This window comes from Dendropsophus ebraccatus, chromosome 4 (genome assembly GCF_027789765.1).
Source record: "Dendropsophus ebraccatus isolate aDenEbr1 chromosome 4, aDenEbr1.pat, whole genome shotgun sequence".
NCBI classification, from domain to species: domain Eukaryota; kingdom Metazoa; phylum Chordata; class Amphibia; order Anura; family Hylidae; genus Dendropsophus; species Dendropsophus ebraccatus.
Window position 1 is genome coordinate 41182149 of NC_091457.1, and position 26122 is coordinate 41208270.

At 43.1% G+C, this 26122-nt stretch overlaps 2 protein-coding genes across 2 annotated transcripts in view; one reads left to right on the plus strand and one right to left on the minus strand.

The window, feature by feature from the left end:
• Positions 1–26122, minus strand: part of CD81 (CD81 molecule) — a 33897-nt gene that overhangs the window by 6716 nt on the left and 1059 nt on the right. Inside the window, exons 2-4 of the mRNA XM_069965655.1 lie at positions 4596–4710; positions 3661–3758; positions 2477–2551 (exon numbers count right to left, since the gene is read on the minus strand). Coding sequence (XP_069821756.1) covers positions 2477–2551; positions 3661–3758; positions 4596–4710 — 288 coding nt within the window. The remainder of the gene's footprint in view (positions 1–2476; positions 2552–3660; positions 3759–4595; positions 4711–26122) is intronic.
• The window catches only part of TH (tyrosine hydroxylase), a 154808-nt gene continuing 134131 nt past the window's right edge, over positions 5446–26122 (plus strand). Inside the window, exons 1-2 of the mRNA XM_069965653.1 lie at positions 5446–5496; positions 6113–6216. Coding sequence (XP_069821754.1) covers positions 6124–6216 — 93 coding nt within the window. The 5' untranslated portion in view covers positions 5446–5496; positions 6113–6123. The remainder of the gene's footprint in view (positions 5497–6112; positions 6217–26122) is intronic.

Here is a 26122-nt window from a genome sequence, read left to right on the forward strand (position 1 = left end):
GGACATCTGGTGAGAGAGCAACACAAACACACAGACTATGAAGTCTCTCTCTGAGTATTTCCGGAAAGCTCAGTTTACTTATAAGAAAATTTTTCCAGGGCGGGATGGACAACCAAGAGACCAATATTGGCCTTCCCATGGACCACCCTTATAGGCTAGTGTCCAATCACACTTCATTAGTGTAATTAACTTATTTCAAGAAAAATATTTCATACATCACATGGTGTCTAGACAGATGAAACAACTGAATGATCAAACTCATAACAATTACTTCATCAAGTTCCTGGAATATTTTAGCTTTATTTGCATCTCATATTTTGAGCTAAAAATGCATGGTTTAAAACCTTAATATATATATCAATGACAGTAACATACATTAGCGTAAAATCTTAATTAACTTCTTACCTGTGTACCCTAAAGCACTCACAGAAATATCCAATGCTCCTTAACATAAGTAACAGCAGTAGGATTGGACACTCCTACCATTCTGTGGCTTATTTTACCTAAAAACTTATTAAACAAATGCAGTTGGGATATCAATGCACAGACTCCACTCTGTGCCGGGTCCTTCTTTTACAAGTGAAGTCAAAACCGCAATAACCTTTCAATCCTCTCTATCCTAATACAAGGGTTCAAGGGTACAAACTTATTCAAAATACAGTTCCATATTCTATACTCTGGGCAATTCGCTATTGGGGTACTTCCTCTATAGCATAAGCCTTTTTTTTTTAAAAATCAAAAAAGTCCCTGATGCAAATTATCATAAAATATCTTTAACATAAGATCATTTTTAAGCAAAACAGTAGAAGGATGAATATGGAATCGAGCACTCCAGGACGTGTAACTGATTAAAACATAACTTTTATTTCATGTCCACAATAAAATCCAACATGATGTGTAAGACCAAAACTAGTAAATTGTGGGCACTTTAGGTGAAATGCATAGGCTGTCATAATTCTGCTAACCCAGGTGGGGTATACACTACTGGAAGAGTTGCAGACAGTGCCCATTATTAGGTCATGTTCAGACCTCGTAAGCGACCGGCACGGCCAGTCTCAGAAAAGATCATCCCGGCCTGTACTGCAGTACCAGCTGGATGATCGTTAGTGCCGCTGAGTTCTGATGCGGGCGCATCCGTGCACGCCCGCATCAGAACTCTCCACTGCACACAATGGAGCAAACGGCCGGAGCCGCGCACTCCATAGTTTGCACTGACATGGTTTTCTTCAGCCGCTATTCATTGAATAGCGACTGCAGAAAACTGACATGTCTATATGTGTATACACTCCGGCTGGGATTCCATAGAAAACATCGTCTATTTTCGTATTAATCACGGTCGTTGTTGCAATCGTCAACAACAGCCATAGTTTTACGAAAATATACGTAGTGTGAACATAGCCTTATAGTGTATAAACCTTGTGGCTGCTATGGGTCTATTGAAGAGAGGGGCCACATCCCACGTTAGTTCTGTGCAGGATTTCGGAGGAGTTATAGTGTTAGGGCCATATTAGCCGTCTCCAGGGGTGTAACTAACACTGTAGCAGAGGGCCCCATGGCCTGCTCCTGCAATACCCTGGGCCCCTTGAGCTGTCATCATTTGCAGCACAAGTTGGCCAAGCGAGCCTCCCAGGATCTGCAAAAGTCCTTTTAACTGAAAGCACTGCAGTTGTGACTACACTTTACGGCTTTGTGGTCAGTCGGGAGGGGGCCCAATCAAAAGTTTGCTATGGGGCCCAGCCATTTCTAGTTACGCCACTGGCCATCTCTATCACATTAGTAAACAAGCGCTGATCTGCTAGACCAGCGATATCATTAGCGATATCTTTGGCAGCCCTTGCTGTACAGTATATAGTGAATAATCAGCTTATACATTACCTCTACATGCTCCCCGATGGCTTCTCCATGCTCCCCATAGTGACCGCTATAACTTTAGAGCCAGTCTCTGAAGAGACAGACTGGTCAGCCAATCACTGGCCGCAGTGGTCCCATTCCAGGCAGTGATTAGCTGAGCAGCCTGTAACTTAAGAGACTGGCTCTGAAGTTGCATTGGTGGCTGCGGGAAGCATGGAGAAGCAAAGAGAACACAGGGGAGCATGCTGAGGTAACGTATACATTTTATTATTTCTTTTACACTGTCATCAGCCATCGGCTGTGCATTACACCTAATGATGCATGTCCGGTGGCCGACAATCATTGTCATTGTCAAGGCTGGGAAGGAATACAGAGACAAAAAATGCATGCTTGATTAACTCAGCCATGGTCTTGACTACATTAAAGGTCCCCAGCAGGGGAACTTGTTTATGAATTAGGCTATGTTCACACAAGGCACGGACAACTGCCGTTGGTTGGCAATCAAGAACAATGGCTGTTGTAGTGAGTTTCAAACAACGGCCATTGTTGCATTGAAAATTTACACTGAAATCGGGCTGCCATTGGCTGGCGTAATAGGACGCTTAGAACAAGACTTCTATCTTACCTGTTCTCTGTTCACAAAACCCCAGATGCCAGCAGCCACTTCACATGCAAACAGGATTACTAAGCAGGCGAAGAACTGCAGAGACAGAAAGGTGAGGTCTCTTATGAAATAACACGATAATAATGCAGAATCTATAAGGATGGGATAGGATGGAATCTAGAGTGTTTGTGACATTACACCTAAGTATAAGTGGCTAATTCATTTTGACAGGTCCACTTGTCATAGTGATATCCTCTTAGAGATATTAAGATTAACTCACGGGATTATTATGTAGGTGTAAGGTGAGGAGGAAAAAAAAAAATCACACCACAGTTTCTTATCTTGTCTGTGAAAGACTATGTTCACACTAAGGAACGAAAAACGAGAAAAGGTGTCCGTTTTCTTTTTACATTTTTATTTTGTAGTGATCTTAGTTATTAGCGCATTTTAATTGACCTCAATGGAATGCATTAAAGTCAATGGAATGGTGTTTCTTCTTTTCTTCCTCTCGCCGTCTTTACTATTAAATTCAACGGACTTTTCAATTAAAGACAAACCCAAAGGGCAATCAGGCCACCTGAACTAGAATCATTGCGCTGATGGGTGACCAAAACTGACAGACGTCATTTTAAAAAATAGTAACCGGAAAGGAAAAAACGTCATGTGAACATAGCCCCAGGATGTATTGGTGGTCATAGGTTTATGAGTATTTAGCACCTTTTTATTGAAATGACTGCTGGAAATTCAAGTGATATCTGTGGTAATGAAGTCAATGCAGAGGGCACTTATAAGAGCATAACTCGCACTGGAGGACTTGATAGGCCTGTGCATGACATTGGCAGTTCTTTCTTCTTTTAAACAAACCATGAAATACATGTTTTCCCCTGCGGGAGCGCTGTGGGCATACTATACAGTTTCTGCAAATTTCCTGTATGGATTACATCTGACAGTCAAGACATAAGCTTATAGTGTGCTTATAATTCAAAGTAAGTAAGTTCCTATATAAATGAGTCACGCATAGCTTATTGTCAAGGGGACCCTTCATAAAATAAGGCATGTAAAGCTTAAAGCCCCTTTACATGAATAAATGCTGCATCTTAATTATTGAGTATCAATTTTTACTGTATATTACTACAGGGTCATAACATTAGGGGATCATCCGGCATAGACCTGGTGTAATATATACAGTGTATGCTGTTTCTTACCGTTCCTAGCAGACATTGAGACTCCTGAATGGCTCCATAACATCCTAAGAAACCCACAAACATCATGACAGCACCAACTGCGATAATGATATAGATCCCTGGAATGACATATGATAGGATTATAGCAGAGCAGACACAGGTGATGCCGTAGTAGATTACAATACCATTTGCTGTAACCCATAAAGAATAAACATATACTGGTTAGAGATATATATTATATAACTAGTTGTAATGGGAGTACAAAATTACTATGCGATCCATGGCAGGGGTGTCAAACTTACAGCCCTCCAACTGTTGCAGATCTGAAATTCTCATCATGTTTAGAAAGCCAAGCCAAGCCATTAGTAAAAAAAAATATACATTTTCCAAACCTCTGCCGGGTTACTTGGCCGGTTTCTCTATATGCATATGAGGTCACTCGGTGTACTGGAAGGGGGGTCAGCATCCCCAGTGCACTGATATCGCCTCCCCTGAGTGACGTGCAGCCTTCTGAATCAAGTCCGGTTAGTAAATATCTTTTTACTAATGGAATTGGTACATTGGCTTTAAAGCATCTGTTTAAACTGGCACAGAAATGTCTTCTTAGCAGGTTCATGACACCATTACGGAGCCTTAGGTAAGTGATAATGCAATGGGAGAGAGATCTGTGAGATTTCACAGCCTCTTCATTGTCACAGTAATGTCTCAGCATTATGTATATACAGTTGTGCTCAAACGTTTGCAGACAGAATTTTTGCTTTCAGAGAATGTGAATGATACCACAAAAACTTTTTTCCATTCATGGTTAGTGGTCGGGTGAAGCCATTTATTGTCAAACTATTGTGTTTTCTCTTTGTAAATCATAATGACAACTAAAAACATCCAAATGTCCCTGATCAAAAGTTTACATAAACCATCAAATAATTTCACAGTGAATCAGAGCTGTACCCACTCACCAATGTAAAAGGTTGCTGGAACTTGCTTGTCCCCAAGTTGCTGGATCAACAGATTGGAGGTTGTAGGCTCATGTCGCAGCCATAGAGCGACGCCAAGGATCACTCCTCCTGCCAGCTGAGGGAAAATTGTGGAAGGAATTAAAAAGCAATGGGATTTGAATGAACATGTTTATAGGTACTGGCCGCTCTTCTGGTTATGGCTGCTATACTGGTGCTATGTTTGAAAACCAATATCGACACTCTTCATTATACCTAGCAACAGGGCCGGCGTCAGCACCCGACATACTCGGGCAAGTGCCGGGGCCCACGGCCGCTCAGGGGGCCCCCGACACTTGCCCGAGCAGTGAGCCAGACGCCCGCCTCATCACCAACCTCCGGACACCTGGGGGGGAGGGTGCTGCTGACCCTGAGTCCGTGTGTGTGTGTGTGTGGGGGGGGGGGGGGGTTGCTAGAAGGACCTGCTGTGTTTGCTGCAAAGCAATGGGGAAGGACCTGTGGTGACGTCATAAGGGGGCGGGGCTGAGAACGGGAGAGGCTGCATAAGGATGAAGGACCTGTGATCATTGGCATGTGACATGAGGGTCGGGGCTCACTTATACCTTCTTTCTGTATGCTGTGAGTTGTAGTCCTCCTCTTAAACCTCCTCCTGTAATGGCCTCTGATCTCCCATAATAACAGGCTGGACATGCTGGGAGTTGTAGTCCTCCTCTTATACCTCCTCCTGTAATGGCCTCTGATCTCCCATAATAACAGGCTGTCCATGCTGGAAGTTGTAGTCCTCCTCTTATACCTCCTCCTGTGATGTCCTCTGATCTCCCATAATAACAGACTGGACATGCTGGGAGTTGTAGTTCCCCCCCGTATACCTCATGTAATGAGGACCCGTCCCCCGCCCGGATTAGTGAGTATGGTTTTATTTTTTTATTTTCTTGTGTTGACGGAGAGCAGGGGGCATTTCTATGGGGGCAGGGGACATTACTATGGGGGCAGGGGACATTACTATGGGGGCAGAGCAGGGGACATTACTATGGGGAGCAGGGGACATTACTATGGGGACAGAGCAGGGGACATTACTATGGGGGAAGAGCAGGGGACATTACTATGGGGAGCAAGGGATATTACTATGGGGAGCAGGGGACATTACTATGGGGGCAGAGGACATTACTATGGGGGCAGGGGACATTACTATGGGGAGCAGGGGACATTACTATGGGGGCAGAGCAGGGGACATTACTATGGGGATCAGGGGACATTACTATGGGTGCAGAGCAGGGGACATTACTATGGGGCAGGGGACATTACTATGGGGAGCAGGGGACATTACTATTGGAGCAGGAGACATTACTATGGGGACATTATTACTATATGGGGGGCACAGCACGGGACCTACAAACCTCCCTACTTTACTGCACATGACACCAAACAGTGGAGTTACTACTGTATGGGAGTCTATGGGTGGAAAAAAAAGGGAAGGAAGTTGCTGGAAATGTGCGGAGCCTAACATGTTTGTCTTACAGGTCCCGAAGAGATGAATTGTAGCTTGAAGATATCATCATGGAGGTCTGGGCCAGATGGAGAGGAAACGGAGAGCGATCGCCTCAGATCAAAGAAGACGTCACCTGTGAGTTACTGAATTACGTTTTTTTTTCAATATTTTGTCAAACTTTATTTGGTAGGTGTGCCCCGAGGTGTGCTATACAAAGGGGCCCGCTGAGACTCTCTCACCCAAGGGCCCACAAAAACCTGGAGCCGGCCCTGCCTAGCAAGCACTGATAAACTGCAACGAACCAAGACCTTGCTCCCACCTTTACTAGAATATTAATAGAACCTCTCTCAATTCACTGATCATTGTACCACCAATATTGGCTATAGATGCAGGTGTGGATTGGATCCACTTATAAAGCCTTACTGCACTCTATTAGCCCATATGATAATCCTACCCTCATAGTAAGAAGAGCAGAGGCCAGCGATGAGCTCACTGTGGTTGTATAAAGCATTGCTAGCACTATGGAGCTGTTAAAAACATTTTACACATTAATCTTTCTGTCAGCAGTGCTAAATAATGTCGTCTGCAATGGCATGAGCGTTCTCAGCAGATTAACTCAGCGGTCTGCGCCATACTCAATTATCGGGATGTCGGGGGCAGGCGAAACGTACTCCTATTTTACCTGCCTGTACAGTTTCACATCTCCTTGTGAGATGACCATATCCTGCATTCATTCCCTAAGTTCTATGAAAGAGAACACTTATTATATCTAAGAGCCATTGCATTACAGTAAGGTAATGTAATCCAAGGAAGCTTCTCCATAATACCCCCATTTGTGGATAACTACATTACCTACACGTGAAGGCAGGTTTTCTCATGGTGGGGGTGTCCTCCAGCTGTTGTAAAACTACAATTCCCATTATGCCTGGACAGCCAAAGCTTTAGCTTTTTTTAGTTTTGCATTAACTGGGGGGTTGTAAGTTTGACACCTGTGTCCTATAGTAATGGGAGAAATAATTTCAATATTTCTTGTTCTTCAACTACCAGAAGAACTGACTCCAAATATTCTTCTATTGTAAGGATATAAGCCAAAAGATGGAATTCTACTTTTAAGCTTGTGCGCTGACAGGGTACCTTTACACGGGCCGATGAAGGCCCGATCAATATTGTTTACTTGGCTTATTACACATCCCAATAATCATTTAGCAAAGGCTGCACGGACATTGTTAGCAATGTCTGTGCAGCTCCTGAAAAAACTGTTAATACTTTACCTGTCCACGCTCGGAGCAGCCTGTCTTAGCTGACTGGTCGGGACTGCCACAGCCAGTGATTGGCTGAGCGGCCTGTCAGCTCAGACAGGCAGCTCTGAAGCTGCAGCCGTGGTATCAGGACGTATACAGAGTGCAGGAGAATGTATCAAGCTACGATTGGGAATGTATCAAGCTACGTATTCTAGTTTTCTGATGCCCAAAAGGTCACCGTAGCAAAGCTGCACCTGGTGTATTTAATAGAAAGTTGCAATCTTTTTGGGTAGAACTTGGGTAGAACTTTTGGGTAGAAAATGGGTGTGATGTTAGACAAAGGGGGCTGTTTGCTGTATGCTGTTGGTGGGGGTGCCAGCACTGGACGCTGTGCAGATTTACCCGAAGGAGAAGGAACCTTTTCACACAAGGTTATCTGGGGCAGAGATATTTTTTCACTGACTCAGTTCCTCTTCCTTGGGAAGGAAGTCTTTATCATAGTTTGTTTTTATAAGTAAAGAAAGGCAGGGTCATTTCTTTTACTACAAGCAACAGGAGGTCAGAGGGTCACACAGAAGGAGGCAGCCTCTAAGGGATACAGAGATCAGGACGCAGCGCTAGAAACCTCAGGCTAAGCATTTACCACATTCTGAACATTATTTTCATATATAAATCTGTAGTGACAACTAAGGGCAGGTTAGGGGACACACAGTTTTATATATGTATATTCTTCAGTTTTTATAACATTATAACTACAGGTATTTTCAATTGTTACCTTGTATCCATATGCACATTAGTTATTTTAGACCTCTCCATTACACAGAGCCTTATGTAATGATTATATCTTGTTATCTTGCTAGTCTTTCAACTGAAAGGCCCTCTCTGATCTGTGTAACACATACGTTTAGTTGTATTGACATAGTGTCTGTGTGATATGATGGCACACCACTCTTGTGCCTATGATACTAATACCAGGTTACACTGGGTACAAGTGTCGACCCCTGATTTAAGTTTTTTCTTTGCCTTTTAATTCTGGCACTGTATAACAACTGTGTTACACTGTTTTATACCTTGTTGTGGGTTCAGTTATATTTGTGTCTGGCTCTATGATAGATTCCAAGGTTGGGCAGAAGTTACCTAGAAAAATATTAGGGGTCAGATCTTTGGAGGAAAGGTGGGGGGCTTATTACAGCTCTCTTCCCCATGGGTCTCACAGAGTCACAAAGGGAAAGTGACATGTAGTCCATAGAGCATATATGTGTGAATCAACTAATTACTTTGGAGAACAGCAGGACTGGAACCAATACTATATTGGGGTAAAAACAAAAGCACCCCATGAAAATTCCACTTTCCCTGAGAAGATAATCCAGGTAATCAGATGCCCCACACTCGGCACTCGAGCATGCTCTCTACTGAAGACATAAAAAGGAAAATAAATTTGGCCTTCAGGGGTTAAAGGTGCCCTCCTACTTTATTTTTAATGACTCTTAGCTCAATACGTGACAGGGGTGGATAGAGGGGTACTTGCTATTTTGTTCCCTAACTTCAACCCTTTTAAGGGTCCTATTAGACAAAGCGATTTACACATCACAGTTGTTAGTTACAATTGTTACTAAGATGGTTTACTGCTTCTCATCCCAGCAAAACATGTGTACATACACGTAAGTTTAGCAAATATTCACCAAACATTTAGCTAAAAATTAACAATGATTTTAGGATCAGCCTAAAATGCAATTTACGATACATACACGTTTTTTCGATTGTTGCCTGCATTTACATTCACTTAAATTTTAATGATATATCATTTTCCCTCATGATAATCGTCCCATGTAATAGGTTGCTTAGACTCTATTGGGCACATTTATCAATTCATTGGGTGAGGCTTCATTTAAGACCGCCATCTCCCCCAATCTAGCGAGCACTGAAATGCCTCTTTTTCTGCTATACACCCTGGTTGCCTAAAATATAGAATTTTAGTGGCATAGATATGTCTCATCAGCAGGAAGAATAGAAGCTAACATTAATGTCCGGGATTAGGCTATGTTCGCACAACGTGAGAGACCGGCCGCTCCTTGACCCCGGACGGGTCACGGAACGTCCGGTCTCTGCACGGATCATGTCGGCCGATGGCAACAACGGCTGTACTTATACGTAGTGTTAACATAGCCTTATAGTGAAAATCTACACTCTTCAACATTGAAATTAAAAAACCAAAATAGACATGTTAATAATATACAAATGATAAAAACAGAATATAAAATATTCATATCATGTCAGTTTATTTATTATTGAGTATGATCACCACACACAGAAGCAAATAGACATCCGCGCCTTGACATGCTATCAGAGAAGTTATTAATTGTTGTCTGTGGAATGTTCTGCCACGCTAAATGCAGTCGGCAGCTCCCTGTGCAAATGACGTCCAGATGTGCTCATTGTGAGACAAGTCTGGAAACATTGCAGGCCATGGTAGTATGTTGAGGCCACACAGGCTGCTCACAGTAGCATGAGCAACATTGTCATGATGAAAAACAACTCCATTGGTTCCATAGCCAAATCAATGTATCAATGAGCTGATAGGGCACCCAGAATGAAGACTACTGTACATTGTGCCACCCCACACAATAATTCAGGCAGTAGGACCTGTGTGAATAGCTCTTCATAGCATTGCCCATATGGTCTCCAGACCCACCTCTGGCTATCATTGCATCAGAGGTAAAAGTGTGACACATCACTGAAGAGGATAGATCTCAATTCCAGCCTCCATTGCTGTCTGGCTATTGCTGCACTTTCTATGTTGAGGAGGAAATTCCCCAGTGAACGTCTGATTCATGGAGGCCCCACCTCACAACTTACAGGACATAAAGGATCTGCTGGTGCTAGATATCACAGAGAACCTTCAGAGTCTTGTGAGGTCTATAACCCAATGGATGAAAGCTTACTGGCATGAGAGGTAGTGGTGCTTTTTTCATTGATCCCAGATGATGTCCTTTTCAAGGAGTGAAAACCTTGAGCACGCTCAGGTTTATCCGGTGGCTGAAGAACTTGGATGCGGCCCTTCTTCAGCCACCAGTTATCAAATGCCGCACGCTCAGGTACTGATAGTCCGGATCGTGCTCTCTAATCATTATTATTAACAGATAGAAGGTATTATTAACAGATAGAAGTTTCATTGGATGCAGCTAAAATCAGCAACCACACCAATCAATAACTGTATAAGTTAAATATTTGCACAACTATTGTAAATTATTTTACTGTCTACAAATTGCTCAACTGATGTAATATGAATTTTGTCAAACTGTTGGTTTTTTAGGTTTTCAATTATCAGTTAATAATTTATATTTTACTTTTTATTTTAAATTTCTTTTTAACTTACATGTACCTATGTTTTACGTGTGGCATTCTATTTAGAGAATATTAAGCCTGATTTACTGTACAGAAGGCAGCAAGGGCCCTGCAGCAATTCTTGATTAGGTTATCATATTTCCTCCTTATCAGTTGGCCTTACAAGGCTGTTATATTGATCACAATAAAAAAGATGTAACTGGTTTTATTTTACATTGACTTATTGTAAGCCTAGAGGTTTGGCAATCTGGTTGTTACAATTAGATTAGATTTTTTTTTTTTTAATCTCTTTTGGATATAAGACAATTACAGTACCTTCTTTACTGATATTATCGCTAAAGTGCTGCATATTTTTTGTTGGAATGCATTTTGTCATGGCTACGGTGAAGATCCGTGCTCCGGCCCACCGCCGCACCCGCTCCCCCTGTTACCCGTGCTATTTGAATGCCAGAGGTCACATGCTGGGGCTAGGTGCCAAATCTCCTTCAGGCCCTTGGAGCACTTTACCCGTCAGCTCTCCTGCTTCCTCCTTCTCTGCCCAGCGTGCGTGTCCCCGCCTCCTAGGGCATGCATGCCCATCGGTTTTGTAAAAATTTAAAGGGGGAGTGCACCCTTAATTTCCCAATAGCTGATTTCAGCTCCAAAGATTTCTGAACCCAAAAGCTCTGAATTTGACTCCCCGTGGCTGCAGAAGATGGATGCAGCTTTAGGAAGTCCTCGATTCCAACTTCTGCTGCTGCAGGTCAAATGCCGAGCGTTTAGGTTTTATGAACTCAAACAGTTTGGCCTCTCCGCTCAACACAAATCAGGACTCTTTGCTAGCCATTTTTTTCCTTCATAACAATTCCTGAGAGCTTTTTTATGTGTGCTTTGGTTCATTATCCTGTTGTAAGACCCAGTTTCCTTTAACTTAGAAGTACATTTTGCTGTAAAATACTCTCATAATCCTTTGAATTCATTGTTAATGTAACATGCCTCAAGCCTAAAGTTCCAGAGGTAGCAGAGTAGCCCTATAACCTTATGGACTCTCCACCATGTTTAACTTTATGTAGGGTGTACTTTTCTTTATAGGTTTCATTTGACATGTATTGCCAATGAGCTCTAGGTTGTTTTAACTTGTCAAGGTTCATTAATTTTTCTTTATGGACTGGGGTCCTCCATGGTGTTCATCCATAGAGCCTTGTCCTGTTCATTGTGTGGTGTATGATATAGGTTGAATGCATCGCTCCAGACGTTTCCAGCACAGTCTGAAGTTCTTTCGGTGTTGTATATGTCATCTTTGTCACATTTGAAACTGACTTTTCTAGGGTTCTATGATCACTTTTTCTCTTTTGACCACATCCCTGATTGTTGAAGCCAGGATCTTTGGAGATAGCCTTGAACTCTTAAGACCACTTGTTGGTGATTATGGCATTTCTGGTTGACTGTATTGTCACTGCCATTGTGAATAAGGAACAAGATATATATATATATATATATATATATATATATATATATGGTCTCTGTACGCAATGTATTTTATATGGTGTACCTAATACTCAGGGGTGCACTGAGGTTGAGCACAACTATTCAGAGATTGCATAATTGTATTCTTAAAGAGAAAATATACCGCTAACTGCCTCTAAGGCCTCTGTTAGTAGAAATTAGGGAGGGTCCGAAACTGCCGAACGCTCGGCATCAGATTCCCGCTGTCTGCCCGCTCCGTGGAGCGGGTGGATACAGCGGGAGGACTGCCTGGAAAACTGGGATACAGCCTATGGCTATGGCTGTATCCCAGTTTTCTAGGCAGTCCTCCCGCTGTATCCACCCTCTCCACGGAGCCGGCAGACAACGGGAATCATTACCGAGAGTTCGGGATTCGTACGAACCCGAACCGAACTCGGTTCGGACCATCCCTAGTAGAAATGTCTACCTTTATTTAGGTCAATAAAATATAGCGCTGATCATTTCACATTAAAAGGGTTGGCCACTTTATAGTAAAATTGTTCAGTGTACAGTATTAGTAAGTGTGCTCACTGCACTTACTGACAGCAGCTCCCTGTGTACCTCATAGAGCTAAAATCAGACTCCCCTCCTTCAGGCTGGATTGCCCTCCTCTGTGGTGAGTCTGTCCATAAGATGACTGACATGGAGGAGCATGTGACCATGCTCCGCCCCCCAGTTTCCAACACTGTATATGCCTATGGTGCACACTGGGGGCGGGGCATGGTCACATGCTCCTCCATATCGGCCATCTTATGGACAGACTCACCACAGAGGAGGGCAGCCCAGCCTGGAGGAGGGGAATCTGATATTAGCTCTATGAGGTACACAGGGAGCTGATGTCAGTAAGGGCTATGAGTACAGTTACCACTACTGTATACTGAACAATTTTACTATAAAGTGGCCAACCCCTTTAAGAAAACATATCAAGTGCACTTTCTTTTCAATGATAAGTATCTTAGTTTCTGATCTGCCAACTGTAAATAGGCATGAAAATCAGATCAACTAAAAAATAGTCTAAGGACACCTTGTATTTGTTGAAAAGATCTCCAATCAAAGGAAGCTGACCCTTTATTCAGTGTATTAACATCCCTATAACAGACCTGACTATTGACTATGGCTGACAATAACACAGGAAATAACTTTAGAAAACAGGAAAAGCTTAAGTTTTTAGAAAGTTGGAATAGGATGTAACACGTTTGCTGTTCTGAATCTGTACATGAGAACGCCACATCTTATATAAACTTCTAGTTGTCAACATGTAATTGTTATTATGGATTTGGGAATATTTGTGGCTTGCACTCTGGGGGCATTTGATGTAATGTATGGGGGCATCTAAGGCTAAGATGATAGTGGGAGCCTATACACCATCCATAACCTGGCTGAACGATCCTCTTTGGCTGACAATTATCTTTCCTGTACTCCTCATATACATAATTGTCCAACCTGTTCATGTGTTCCCTATGGGGAAAGGTAGGTCACCACCAGACTATCTCTGTGAGAACAAAAGGGTCAAGCAATTAAAATTCTCCACGAACATAATCTTTAGTGGAGAGCCTATGCATCATACTGTTGACTGAACCCATCACTAGCGGTGGGTTCAGTGGACTTTAATATAACGTGAGCTTTAAAGGGGTTGGTCACTTTACAGTGAAATTGTTCAGTGTACAGTATTAGTAACTACTCATAGTACTTACTGACAGCAGCACCCTGTGTACCTCATAGAGCTAAAGTCAGACTCCCCTTCTCCAATCTGTGCTGCCCTGCTCTTTGGTAAGTCTGTCCATAAGATGGCCGACATGGAGGTGCATGAGACCAGGCCCCAACCCCTGTGTCCTCCACTGAGCCTGTATATTCCTATAAAGGAGGGGTAGGGCATGGTCACATGCTCCTCCATGTCGGCCATCTTATGGACAGAATCACCACAGAGCAGGGCAGCACGGCCTGGAGGAAGTGAGACTGTGTTTAGCTCTTTGAGTGGACTGACAGGGAGCTGCTGTCAGTAAGTGCTGAGAGTAGACATGAATTTCCTTGGGTCAATTTTAGATCAGTGTTTTCATGAGGTAAAACTTACAGCCTGTATTCTGCTTACTGAAAATTTTCCAGCAGTAAATGCAAGCACATAATCTAATTGATAGTGGTAGTGAAACACCGGCACTACTAGACCCAGCAGGCTTGTCCAATAATCCCACAACAGACCTTCCGTGTAGGTGGTGCTCTGCACTGTATGCGATAATTCTATTAGTAAAATAAAAGAAATAAAAGATGCCCTGACAAAGCGCCAGAGGGCGTGAAACGACGTAGGCCAGGGGAGGAGTGCTTCACATTTTTGTACTGCGATGTGTTTTTTGCAATAAAGGTAATATACTGGTTAGTGCCGCAAGGACTTCTTTTATTTTACATAATCTAATTGCTATGCTGGTATTTAATACACTTATAGTATCTCTACATGTAGATAAAGTATATTTTCTGCCCCCTGTATGATTCTAAATAAACTTTTTAAATATAGAGAAGAAAGCATTAGATTAGTCATAGTGGTTCTCATTACATACGGTCCCCCCTCATTAGCAAGTACAAGGTCTCTACATATGATCATATGGGATATGTCAGTAACTGTAACGGAATGAACAGACTTAGTACTGTCTAAAGAAAATCTACTTAGCTTACATGGGGCAGTATAGAAAAATGTAAGCAAAAGAATTATTAATTTCTGTAGCTAAAGCTCCACAGACTTCAAAACTTGACTTCCAAATGACTCGACAGGGATTTTGTTTTACTGAATGACACATGACTGAATGCACATGGGTAATGTTAATACTCTTAAAGGGGGTCTCATGATGACATAATCTCTTTCAGCAGGACAAATCTATGTTTAACCTGTTCAAGACTTAAGGCCGTATTAGATAGCCCAATGCGTGGGAGAAACAAGCGCCGATTTGCTAAATCGGTGTTTGCTTGCCGAACCTACTACATGGCTCAATAATTTTGTGGGCAGGGGTGCACGGACATAACAAAGGGTATATATATATAAAATAATAAAGATATTATATGATAACCTCTCCACGTGGCCTCCTGGCGTTTATTCTGGTTTCCCCGCTGACTGCAGGTAAACCTATCTTTACAGTGACAGCCTGCTTAGCCAGTCACCGACTGAGATGGAACAGCAACAAGGTCAGTAATTGGCTGAGGGCAGGGCCGCTTCTGCCATGAGGCGGAATGAGCATTCTGCCTCAGTCGGAAGATTCTGCGGTCCTGCAGGGGGCGGCATAATGTTCCCCCTGCTGTCATTTTTGTTAAGTTTCACTTAACAAAAATGACAGCAGCCGCTCACCTGTCCTGCCGCAGCCGAACGGCCCGCTGCCCACTCTCACCACTGTCCCCACGTCCTGCCAGGCTCCTGCGACGTCACCCAGCAGCTCTCCTCGCCCTCATGGCTGTAATGAGTGCCCAGGGTCGCAGGGTTGGAGGGGGTCGTGCTGTGGCGAATGGGTCTAAGGGGCGGGGGTTCGGCTCTCTGCGGGCGGGGGGGCTCGGGTGCTAGTGAGGGGGCGGCCTCCTGAGGTTTACCTCAGGTGGCAGAGACCCCAGAATCAGCCCTGGCTGAGGGGGCTGTAGAGACGGTTTGTCTGCGAAAGTGTCGTCGGCAGCTGCAGTTAGTGGTTAACCCAGAGACACGACAGGAGGACACCGGGTGGAGTTTGGAGAGGTAACGTGCGAGCTAAGCACGTGAAACAGGCTGTCGCCCGTTCACCTATCTGCATCTATGTATCTGTGTTTCATGTGAATAAAGCAAGCGATTCTAATAAGAAGCTGTGGTGAGTGCCTCGACATTCCGGTTTTTATGGACAGCATCATATGAAGAGTGTTTGGGTCGATTGAGCACCACCAGCTGGATTGGGACCAAGTACATGTCCACACAGTGTGGTTATCCCCTCCTTCCGGTAGTGCCGTATGTCTATAGTGCTTTGACAATAAATATATTATTTTCTATATATCTATGTTGGATTACCCCTTCCATCAGATGTCGATTACGCGGAGTGATGTGCATCCGGTGGTCGACGATTTTTAAACATGTTGAAACACAACAGCCGACAAGTAAATAATTGCTTGCACTATTAGGCTATGTTCACACTGCGTAAAATAATGGCCGTTGTCCGCGCCGCAAAACTACGGCCGTTGTTTTGAGGTTCCCTATAATGACTGCAATGCAATGTAACTACGGCCGTTGAATTCACACTACGTATCAGATAACGGCCGTTGTTTATACGGCCCCGTGAAAAATGAACATGTCAATTATTTCCGGACGGTAATACTGCAACAACGGCCGTGGATTTCAATGCAGCCGCGAACGTAAAACTTATATCTGCCGAATTAAACTTGATTTTGGTGTAAAAAAATTTTCTGAGTGGTTTCTCGGGCTGGGCGCAGTATTTGAATCAAATGACCTGTTTCATCCCGTTTATAAACGTGCTAGGAATTAAAATTAAACAACGGCCGTAGTTTCACGACTAGCCCATACGATCGTAATTCTACGGCCGTATTTTTGGTCGCAAAAGTCCGGCCGATGAAAATAACGGCCATTATTTTATGTAGTGTGAACATAGCCTTACACTAGGTGATATCTAGCTGATTTGGCAGATGATCACTCCGTGTAATAGTGCCTTTATCCACCACCACCATCATAAGGATTTGGCCGAGAGTTGTTAAAGGTGTATAAGCACCTTAAATATGCCATTGTTTGCTTTTTGGTTTATTACTAGAGATGAGCGAACCTGCCGAGGTTCGGGTTCGTACGAACCTGAACTCTTGGCGTCTGATTCCCGCTGTCTGCAGCCTCCGTGAAGAGGGTGGATACAGCCTGAGGATCGCCTGGAAAACTGGGATACAGCCATAGCCATAGGCGGTCCTCCGGCTGTATCCACCCTCTTCACGGAGCGGGCAGACAGCGGGAATCAGACGCCGAGAGTTCAGGTTCATACGAACCCGAACCTCGGCAGGTTTGCTCATCTTTAATTATTACACCTGATTGATCATCTGGTTCCCACCCACAACCAGAAGTGCTCTTAAGTCCCATCATTGCTGGTGCATCCTGTTGCCAACTGGTGACTATGCCATGGATCACAGCGATCCAATTGGTTAAGCCCAAATTTCCTTGCATGGGTCCCTAATAGAGAACAGGAGGATTCTTTAGCTCTACACCGCACTCTAATTAGCATCAGAGCGGCTGAAACCTCAAGCTTCCCCTTTCAAGCTATATATAACTAAAGGCCTTTTTACATTGGCTAGACTCTGTGATCAACACCCATATGCTGTGCCTTCACAAGGCATGATCAGTCATGCAGCTCATCAATGCATCATTTGTCAGTATATCATCATACAGGACGATGTGCAGCTGACAATGATGCATCGAATAGGCCACACAAAAAATCCAATAAGCTGACAAATGAGGCTGATCGCTGGCCCACTTACACAGGCCAACTGTTGGCAACGAGTGCCCCTATGAATGGCCCATGTAAAAGGGCCTTAACGTTATTCAATCTGTGGCTTTGCAGTTGTCAAAGCTCAATATGCATAGCCAATTACCAGAGTACATGGTGTGCCTATGCACTGCGCAGTCTATTCCTACTACTGAAAGAAAATTAAATACATGAGAAAATACTTTTATATGGTTTTATGGAAATTTTTTATGGAGCTGCAATACAGTCATGTGTATGACATCTTCAAGCCCTATTACACAAAGCGATTATTGACTGTACTTGATCGATTACCAGGCATTTGGTGTAACAGGACATGTTAAAAGGCCACGATCAGCTGAAATGCACATCATGTTCTTTCAACATGCTGAAAAAGCACGATCATGTCATTGCTTCATCTAATAGGAGCGGCAGTAAAAGGCCGCTGACTTTATTGGGCAGCCAGAACAATCTAAGGATCATCCAGGCAGCTCCCTGCTCGCTGTCTGTGCGTGTAATATCATAGGCAGCGAGCTTGGAACAAGGGAGAAGTGAGCGCTGACCTGACAGGTCGTTGCTCGCTTCCCCCTCAATAATACAGCCTTTATTCTTAATTTTCCAACTTCCTTTCCTATACAATATTGCTAATCTGGTTGCTTGATCTCTGTGTTCCTGGGGCACATTCTTCCTGTTTTTTTCCCAATGATGATTCATTATTGTCTGCATGGGACATTATAATTTGTCATTTTAGAAGTTAGAATGATGATGACAAAGCTCTGTCCAGGCATTAGGAAGAAGTAGGAACAATGACCCAGAATAGGGCTTTAACCATCAGACCAAACAGCAGCATGCCACTCCAGAATCTAGGGAAAAAGGATATGCAAAATAGCTCTCACACCTCTTGAGCAAAGAGTTGTCCCTTCAAGTCAAGTCTCACTTAATCTAGGAGTCTCAGGGTGGTATTATATGGGACGATTATCGTTCGAAAAATCGTTAGATTGTTCGGATTTGAACGATAAGCGTTTAGTGTAATAGCAGACAACGATTAAATGACCAATCAGAAATCATTGGTCGTTTGACAGAATTTGGACCTATTTTTATCGATGATCATTGTTCGCATGGAATAAGTCATTTGGTCGTTCACAGTAGCAGGCGAACGCAGTAGCGGCGAATGCAGTAGCGACTACAAGTTGACCGCAAGAATGATCATAAGTAACAATCGTCGTTGCGTATAATTGGGGGAACTATTTCAGGTCGTTCGCCATAGAGGTTGTTTGAGATAGTTTAGCGTTAATTGTTAATCGTCGAAAAATACCCTTAGGATGGTATCACATGGGGCAATTATCGTTTGTAAAATCGTTAGATCATTCGGATTTGAACGGTTATTGTTTTATGTAATAGCAGGCAACGATTAAATGACCAATAAGAAATAGTTGATCGTTTCATAGAATCTGGACCTATTTTTATCGTTGTTTGTTCACAAATTGTTCAAACATTGTTCAGTATATGACAGGTCGTTTGCTCGTTCCCTGGTCTATCAGCCAGGAAAGGACGAGCGCAAGAACAACCGTGAGTAATGATCATCGTCCTGTGTAATAGGGTGAACGATTAAGATCATTCGTGCTAGCGGTTATTTGAGATAGTTTATCGTTAATCGCGGAAAAATCGTCTAGTGTAATACCACCCTTAGAACATTGACTGGGGATTTTATGCCAAGCCAAACAATCTCTCCAAAAAGAAAAGATTTCCCATCAGCAGACAGCTGTTTTGGGGTTGTTGCCCCTCTCCTCTTCAGTGCAGAGCAGGTTGTTGGCTGGCTAGTAAGAGGTCTATTGACATGGGTCAAAAGGATACTAACGCTCATTAAGGAGAGTTCATCATAAAGACGTATGGAGACTTACATTCCAGGATCCAGAGTCCTAGTGAAGGTGGCCTTATCTCCACTACATACTTCCTAGTGAGCTCTCACATCCTCTGGTGGTCTCCCCCTCAGTCATCTGCTCTTAGCTGATAGCCAGTCATAGCAGATAGCAGCTGAAACCTATAAAATTCCCAGCTCAAAAGTTCTATAATCTTTCCCAGGTTAGGCTGACAGATCTCCAGGACAAGAATAAAGAAACTGCGAATTCCTCAAAACTCTCAGGAGAAATTTTTCTTAATATAGTCTATAAAATGGCTCAAAATAGCATGCTCCACTCCAAGGTTTTTTTTTTTTCCTTTTTACTACATCAGACCTAAACTGACTTTTATCATTCAGAGCAAAAGGGGAATTGGAGGCGAATTCAGATGTACAATTCTTTAAAACTGTTGTTGGATTCCATCTGTGAAGCCAGTTTGCTGCCTGCCAAGGCTTTGATACTGATACTTGTAGGATTAATACAGGTCCTACTGGCTGCAGCTGTCTATATCTCTTTACTGCCAAAAGCAAGCTTTAGAGAGCAGCCCAGCAGCAGAAACTTATTAAGCGTCTTCCTAGCGTCTATAAAAAGACTGAGCAGCGACAAAGAATGCGGCTGATGGAGACCCTCACAGCTGGGAAAGGAAGGGTGTGGCCCCCAACAGACTCAAAGTATATACAAGAATGCTGAGTAGACATTAGAAATGCATTAAGACAAAGAGGAAACCAGGGAAAGAGGCATTCTGGATTCAAGACTCTGTGAAATGTATTCCGCACACTGCTAGACAACTGCTTCTCATTAACATAACACATTGACTTGCTGGAAAAATCACAGAGAAGGCAGCAGGAAAAGAACTGTATTTTATTCAATGGGTAACTGGTTGACATACCATCAGATGTGTATAAGAATTACCCTGCTACCAAGCGCCCCACCCAACAGACTGACACTAGGCTCTAGCTTGCTGCACTGGCTTTTTTTCGCACTATGTCTGCCAAGTTATTGAAATTTTCTACAATTTATTAGGTGGGGGATTGCATCTGTCATACAAGGTACTTAGTGAATCCAGAGCTTCAAATTATATGTGACAGAAACTAAAAGCTGTTGGCAAGAAACTAGACCTTGTTTTTTGTCTGTAAAAGGAATTCACGTTCCACATTGCTGACACTGTTAGATAGCTGTTTGGACAAGGAGACTCACTGTACCTTTCATATAGCCATCTGTGCTTCCATCATGTAAAAGAATACTTCTATTCTCCTGTACAAAGTTTTTAGGCCAAGCTCCCAAGTGCAGAAAGCGGAAAAGCTTCCTCGCCCCCCTTCCCAGACCTGACTGTGCTTGGGACTCTCAGCTAAGACCCCCTTCACACATCCAGAAAATCTGCCCGGATCTCTTATCAAGAAATCCGGACGGATTTCTGGACCCATTACATTAGTCACGGACACCTTTCAGGATTTTTCCTGAAGGGTGTCCATTCCGCAAAATAGGTCAAGATTTTTTAGATCCCATCCTATTTTCGTCCGGAATTCCGGCACGGACACCCCTATAAAACTGTATGGGAGCGCTGGAAAACTGAACGTTTTTCTGATCAGGAAAGCGTCCGGAGTTCCGGATTGGTGCTCCCAGCAGATGTCAGCGGTGCCCAGCTAACAACGACCGTGGAAAATTTTACGGGACGTGTGAATGCAGCCTAAGTCCCACAAGTTCTTGTCTGACTATGGGGGTGATGATTCAAAGTAACATTATAACAGTAACAGTAAAATAACTTAGACCACAGGTCTAATGAACTGAACTGAGAGCATCATAGGGATCGATCATAGTTATGTATCATAGGGACCTGTGATACTGTCAGTTCAGGTTATTAGGCCGTTATATGGGAGTGGTTAACATACCCCCCTTTTCTCTACACCCTGTAGGTGCAGCCGCCTCCTTCCTAACAAATGGCATATTCCCTGGATCACTGAGGGTCTTACCAGTCAGACCCCCACCCATCAGACTTTTGTCAGCAGGAAACATTCAGGAAGTGTTCACTAAGATAATGTAGGGAAATCCTACAGAAAAACACAAATCTGCTGACAAAGATCTCATGAGAGTCATTCCTATGGTCCCTGTGGAAAAGTAACATTTGGGGGTGCAGAAACTCACATTCATTGTTCTCTTTATAAACGTGCCTAAAATACATTTGAAAATGGCGAATAAAATGTGAATTTATCTAGAATATAATGGAACCAGAAGATCATACTTAGCGAGACTGATGTGTCCACTTTTGATGTAGGAGTGCTGGATCCATTAAGAACACATGCACACTCAACAGAAACAGAGTGTCCCCCATTGGGCTTGATGAGCAAAAATAGGCTGGGCTGGCCACTATTCCCACACTCTGCATACCCCAGATAGCCTATATAAGCTAATATCATTAAGTTTGTTAGCCTTACCCAAGTATTTCATGGTTCTCATGGTTCTTTAAAGTCTTTAAAGTTGTCTTACAAAGACAAAACCTGTGTATCCTATTAAGCTGGGAAATCCCCTCTACACAAAGTCAGTCAGCACAAAGAACCATTGTGTCCCTTCTGGCAGATCTGCCACATTGGCATGGATTTGGGTGAAGTTCCTTGGTGGCCACAAAGAAAATCAGCTGCCATAACTCATCTCTGATAAGAAATACCCCTTTAGTTTAACCTGAGTCACATACAGTCACACTGCCAAAGAGGACACAAGTAAAAAAAAAAAAAAAGATAGCCCCTTGTCCCAAGAAAAGTCTTATGGTGAAGCCATACATGACAGCTTTAGGCACTTAATGAGGATTTTCATGAAATTGCACCAAAACCAGGATAGAGCCCCAACATATGGAGTCAGCTTTGGTCACTACAAGCTCCTGCCTCATATTAAAGCCAAGCCACTTTAAAGGGAACCAATCACCTAAAAAACAGCTATAACGCTATGGGAATGTGCTGTAGCAGCACCCAGCACACTTCCCAAACATGCTTCTACACCCCCCCTGTCCCTGAAATGTACAGCCCGAAAACTTACTTTATAAACTTGGCGCCCTGTATGTAAATTGCCCCCAAGTAGTCATGGTGGGCGGTGAGCTGCGGCAAGTAGTCACTGTCTCTGGGCGTTCCGGAGTGGTAATCATGCCCCTCTGGGTGTGATTAGCCTGCATAATTGTGGCAACGTCATCAAGAGGCGTGCTGTCCCTAACGTCAGCACGCCTACGTTCTTTCTGTGCCGCTCACGCGCAGTACAGCAAGTCCGGTCTGTGCCTAATAGCCTCTAACTCATTGCCGGACCTCCAGCAATAGGTTTGAGGCTTTCTTGCCGCAGCTCACCGCCCACCGTGACTACTTGGGGGCAATTTACATACAGGGTGCCAAGTTTATAAAGTAAGTTTTCGGGCTGTACACTCCAGGGTCGGGGGGTGTAGAAGCATGTTTGGGAAGTGTGCTGGGTGCTGCTACAGCACATTCCCATAGCTTTATAGCCGTTTTTTAAGTGATTGGTTCCCTTTAACTGAAAGAGATGGGGGAGGGGGGAGCTGAATCCATTTAGTTGTGGAACTGAGGAGGATGATTTCATCGAATGAAGACTGTAAAAACCGAAGGGATAACAGCAGGAGGGGCATTCATACAAATACAATTTTGTTACATGCTGGATACAGCTGCATGATTTGGAGCAGTATAAAAGGCAACAGGCAGTACCATTCTCCTATATTGTCCAGGGCTTACGTAGTGCAGCTAGTCAAGGGATTCTATAGTTCTGCTACAAATATGGCTCATATAATATGCATTAAATGGAGTGTGGATATTGGCAGCTGCAGGGTGAAGTAATGGGTATATAACAGTTATATACCCATCATTAGTCTCTATGTACATGCGGCCTGCTAATGTGACTTGTATAAACAAGTGAGCAGCGATAATAAAACGCTAGCACTTACCAAAATGATTTTACAGGCAAATGAGCAAATTTTCTCACTTATTTTAATATTCTTAAAGTTTTCATCCTGTAAAACCCTTCAATAGTGTGCCATATGAAAATAAAATGTATATCACACGTTTTATATACTTCTACTAGGTAAAAAATAAATACATATATATATATATATATATATATATATATATATATATATATATATATATAAAACACTTAAAAGACGCATGGGTATACCTTTAAGTCTGCTGTTGCCTGCATTAAATGAATGCCTCGACCTCAAACAAACAATTTGGAAAAGCCCTTTATGGTAGAAGATACCCTTAAAGGTGGTTATCTGATGGCCCCCACCTGGGACTTCAACCATCAGCTACAGTTCACAGAAAAGCCCGGCAACAAGTGTTTAATTTCCCAGCAGCACCACAAGAGGGGAAAGGGAGCATTACATAAGGTGCATTAGCATCAGGGGCTGTCATTGCATTGGATGAATGTCTTCAGTCCTCCAGGGAGACACACTCTTTTTAGCTTTTTCACACCAGCTAAATATCTGTAGGCCCCAATATGTCTGAATAACGGCGGAACTCTAAAGAAGAGTGGGCTTAAATTGTATGAATTGTTTTGTCCTGGCTCTTGCCGCTCTAAGATCATTGAATAGGGCTGTCATCATTTCCCTTGGCGATTTCTGATGCTCCCAGTCAACTCTATGGAATAGGGATAGTGCATGCTTGTTCCACTGTGTGGTCACAATTAGGGACTTGGGGCTATTACATTAATGTCACTGCAAAAAAATATATATATATAAGGACACAAGTGTTTCTACTACTTGCTTATCTCTATAGGAAAACACATCTGCAATAAATAAAAGAGCCCTCGTATTAGAAGTGTATACACGTCCTCAGCTGTGCCATTGTTTGACAGTCTTAACTTTACTGTTTAGCTCTTGTAGAGTATTGAGGTGAGACGTGGAAGCGCTGAACTGAACAAGATGAACAGGGAGGTGACTAAGCTACATAGTGGGAACAATGAACTGAAGCAGGGAACACTGAACTAATGCAAGGGATCAGTGGATAGAGCACAAGGAGCTCTAAGATTAGAAAGGGAAACACTGATCAAAGGTAGTGGAGTCTGTGGAGAACCCAGATTTCAGGAAACTCTAAGATGAAGAAGTGGAAAATTTAGCTGTAGAAAGGGATCATTGAGCTGAGCTTTAGGAACAATGAGTTGAAGCAAGGAACATTTTCCACACTGGGCTGAGCAATTGGAAAACAAACCTGGAGAATACTGAACTTAGAGCGAATTTACCATCAGGCACATTGCTGCTTTTCTTCTTCTTACCTTAATTGAATGGCAGCGGCATGGGGCCACCAGTGGTGCGGCCCTTTTTTTGATACACCACTTAATTTTCGCACTCGGCACCGGTCTTTTCCCAAGGGCAGGCCCACCGCCTCCGAGTGTGACAAAACTGGTGCCAAGTGCGGAAAATGGGCGGCGTATCAAAAAAGGGCTGCACCACCGGCATTCCTACGGCGCCACAGATCTATTAAGGTAAAGAAAAGCAGCAATGTATCTGAATGGGAACAATAGATTGAGACATGAAGTAACACATGGTTCTCTGGGTGATGTACAACCACAAATTAAAGAAACTAAATGCTTTCTATTTCTTTACTTCCATATGCATCAATTAACATACTCATAAAATGTTAGAAAAGACTACAGTGAAAAGCCAACAGGTGTAATATACATGGCTGCAGATGATGTGAGATCCAAGTTCATTTGATTTCATGCCTGGCGTTCAAGTTGCATGGTGACGCATTTCATGACACCTCACTTGCAGCTGCATTGTTTATAGTTCTGACAGCGGGAGGTGCATCAGCATTATCTGTGATTATTAAATGCACAGTGTATTGGAGTATGGAATCAATAGCCATTCGATGTGAGTAAATAGTTTAAAATTGACTTTTCAGCAAGTCTTAGGGTACTATTACACCAAGCAATTTTCCGACGACTAACGATTAACGATAAACGGTCTTAAAGGACCGCTAAGGCAAACGACCCGAAATCGTTCGCCCAAGTACACGAAACGATGATCGTTATTTATGATCGTTCTTGCGGTCGTTTAGTCGTCGCTATTGCGTACGTTTCAGCTGTGAATTGTTATTCCACCGAACGATGTGCGAACGATGTGCGAACGATGAGCGAACGATCAATCGATAAAAATAGATCCGGATCCTATTAAACGATCAACGATTTCTCGTTGGTCGTTTAATCGTTGCCTGCTATTACACGAAATGATTATCGTTCAAATCCGAACGAGTTTAACAATTTTTCGAACGATAATCGTTCCGTGTAATACCACCCTTAGACTTGTAGATGAAAAACAGGTGTACATTCTATTGTGCATCCAGACCCTACATAACAACATACATTCCAGAATGATGTCATTGCAGAGCAGGCGTACCATCTGTGCAGCTGCTTATGGACATTGTGCTACAAGGGATCCTTAGTGCTACCACATTACCAGCATTAGGTTGATGATGACACACATTTCGGCAATACCTGGGGGTACGAGGCCAGAAGGGGCCAGTAGTTATTGAATTTGAAAGGGATTAATAATAAAAGGGTCCTCAAAGGCATTGTGCTACCTGGTTCTGGTGTATTATAACTATGATGGATGGTAAGGAACCCAAGACCAATAATG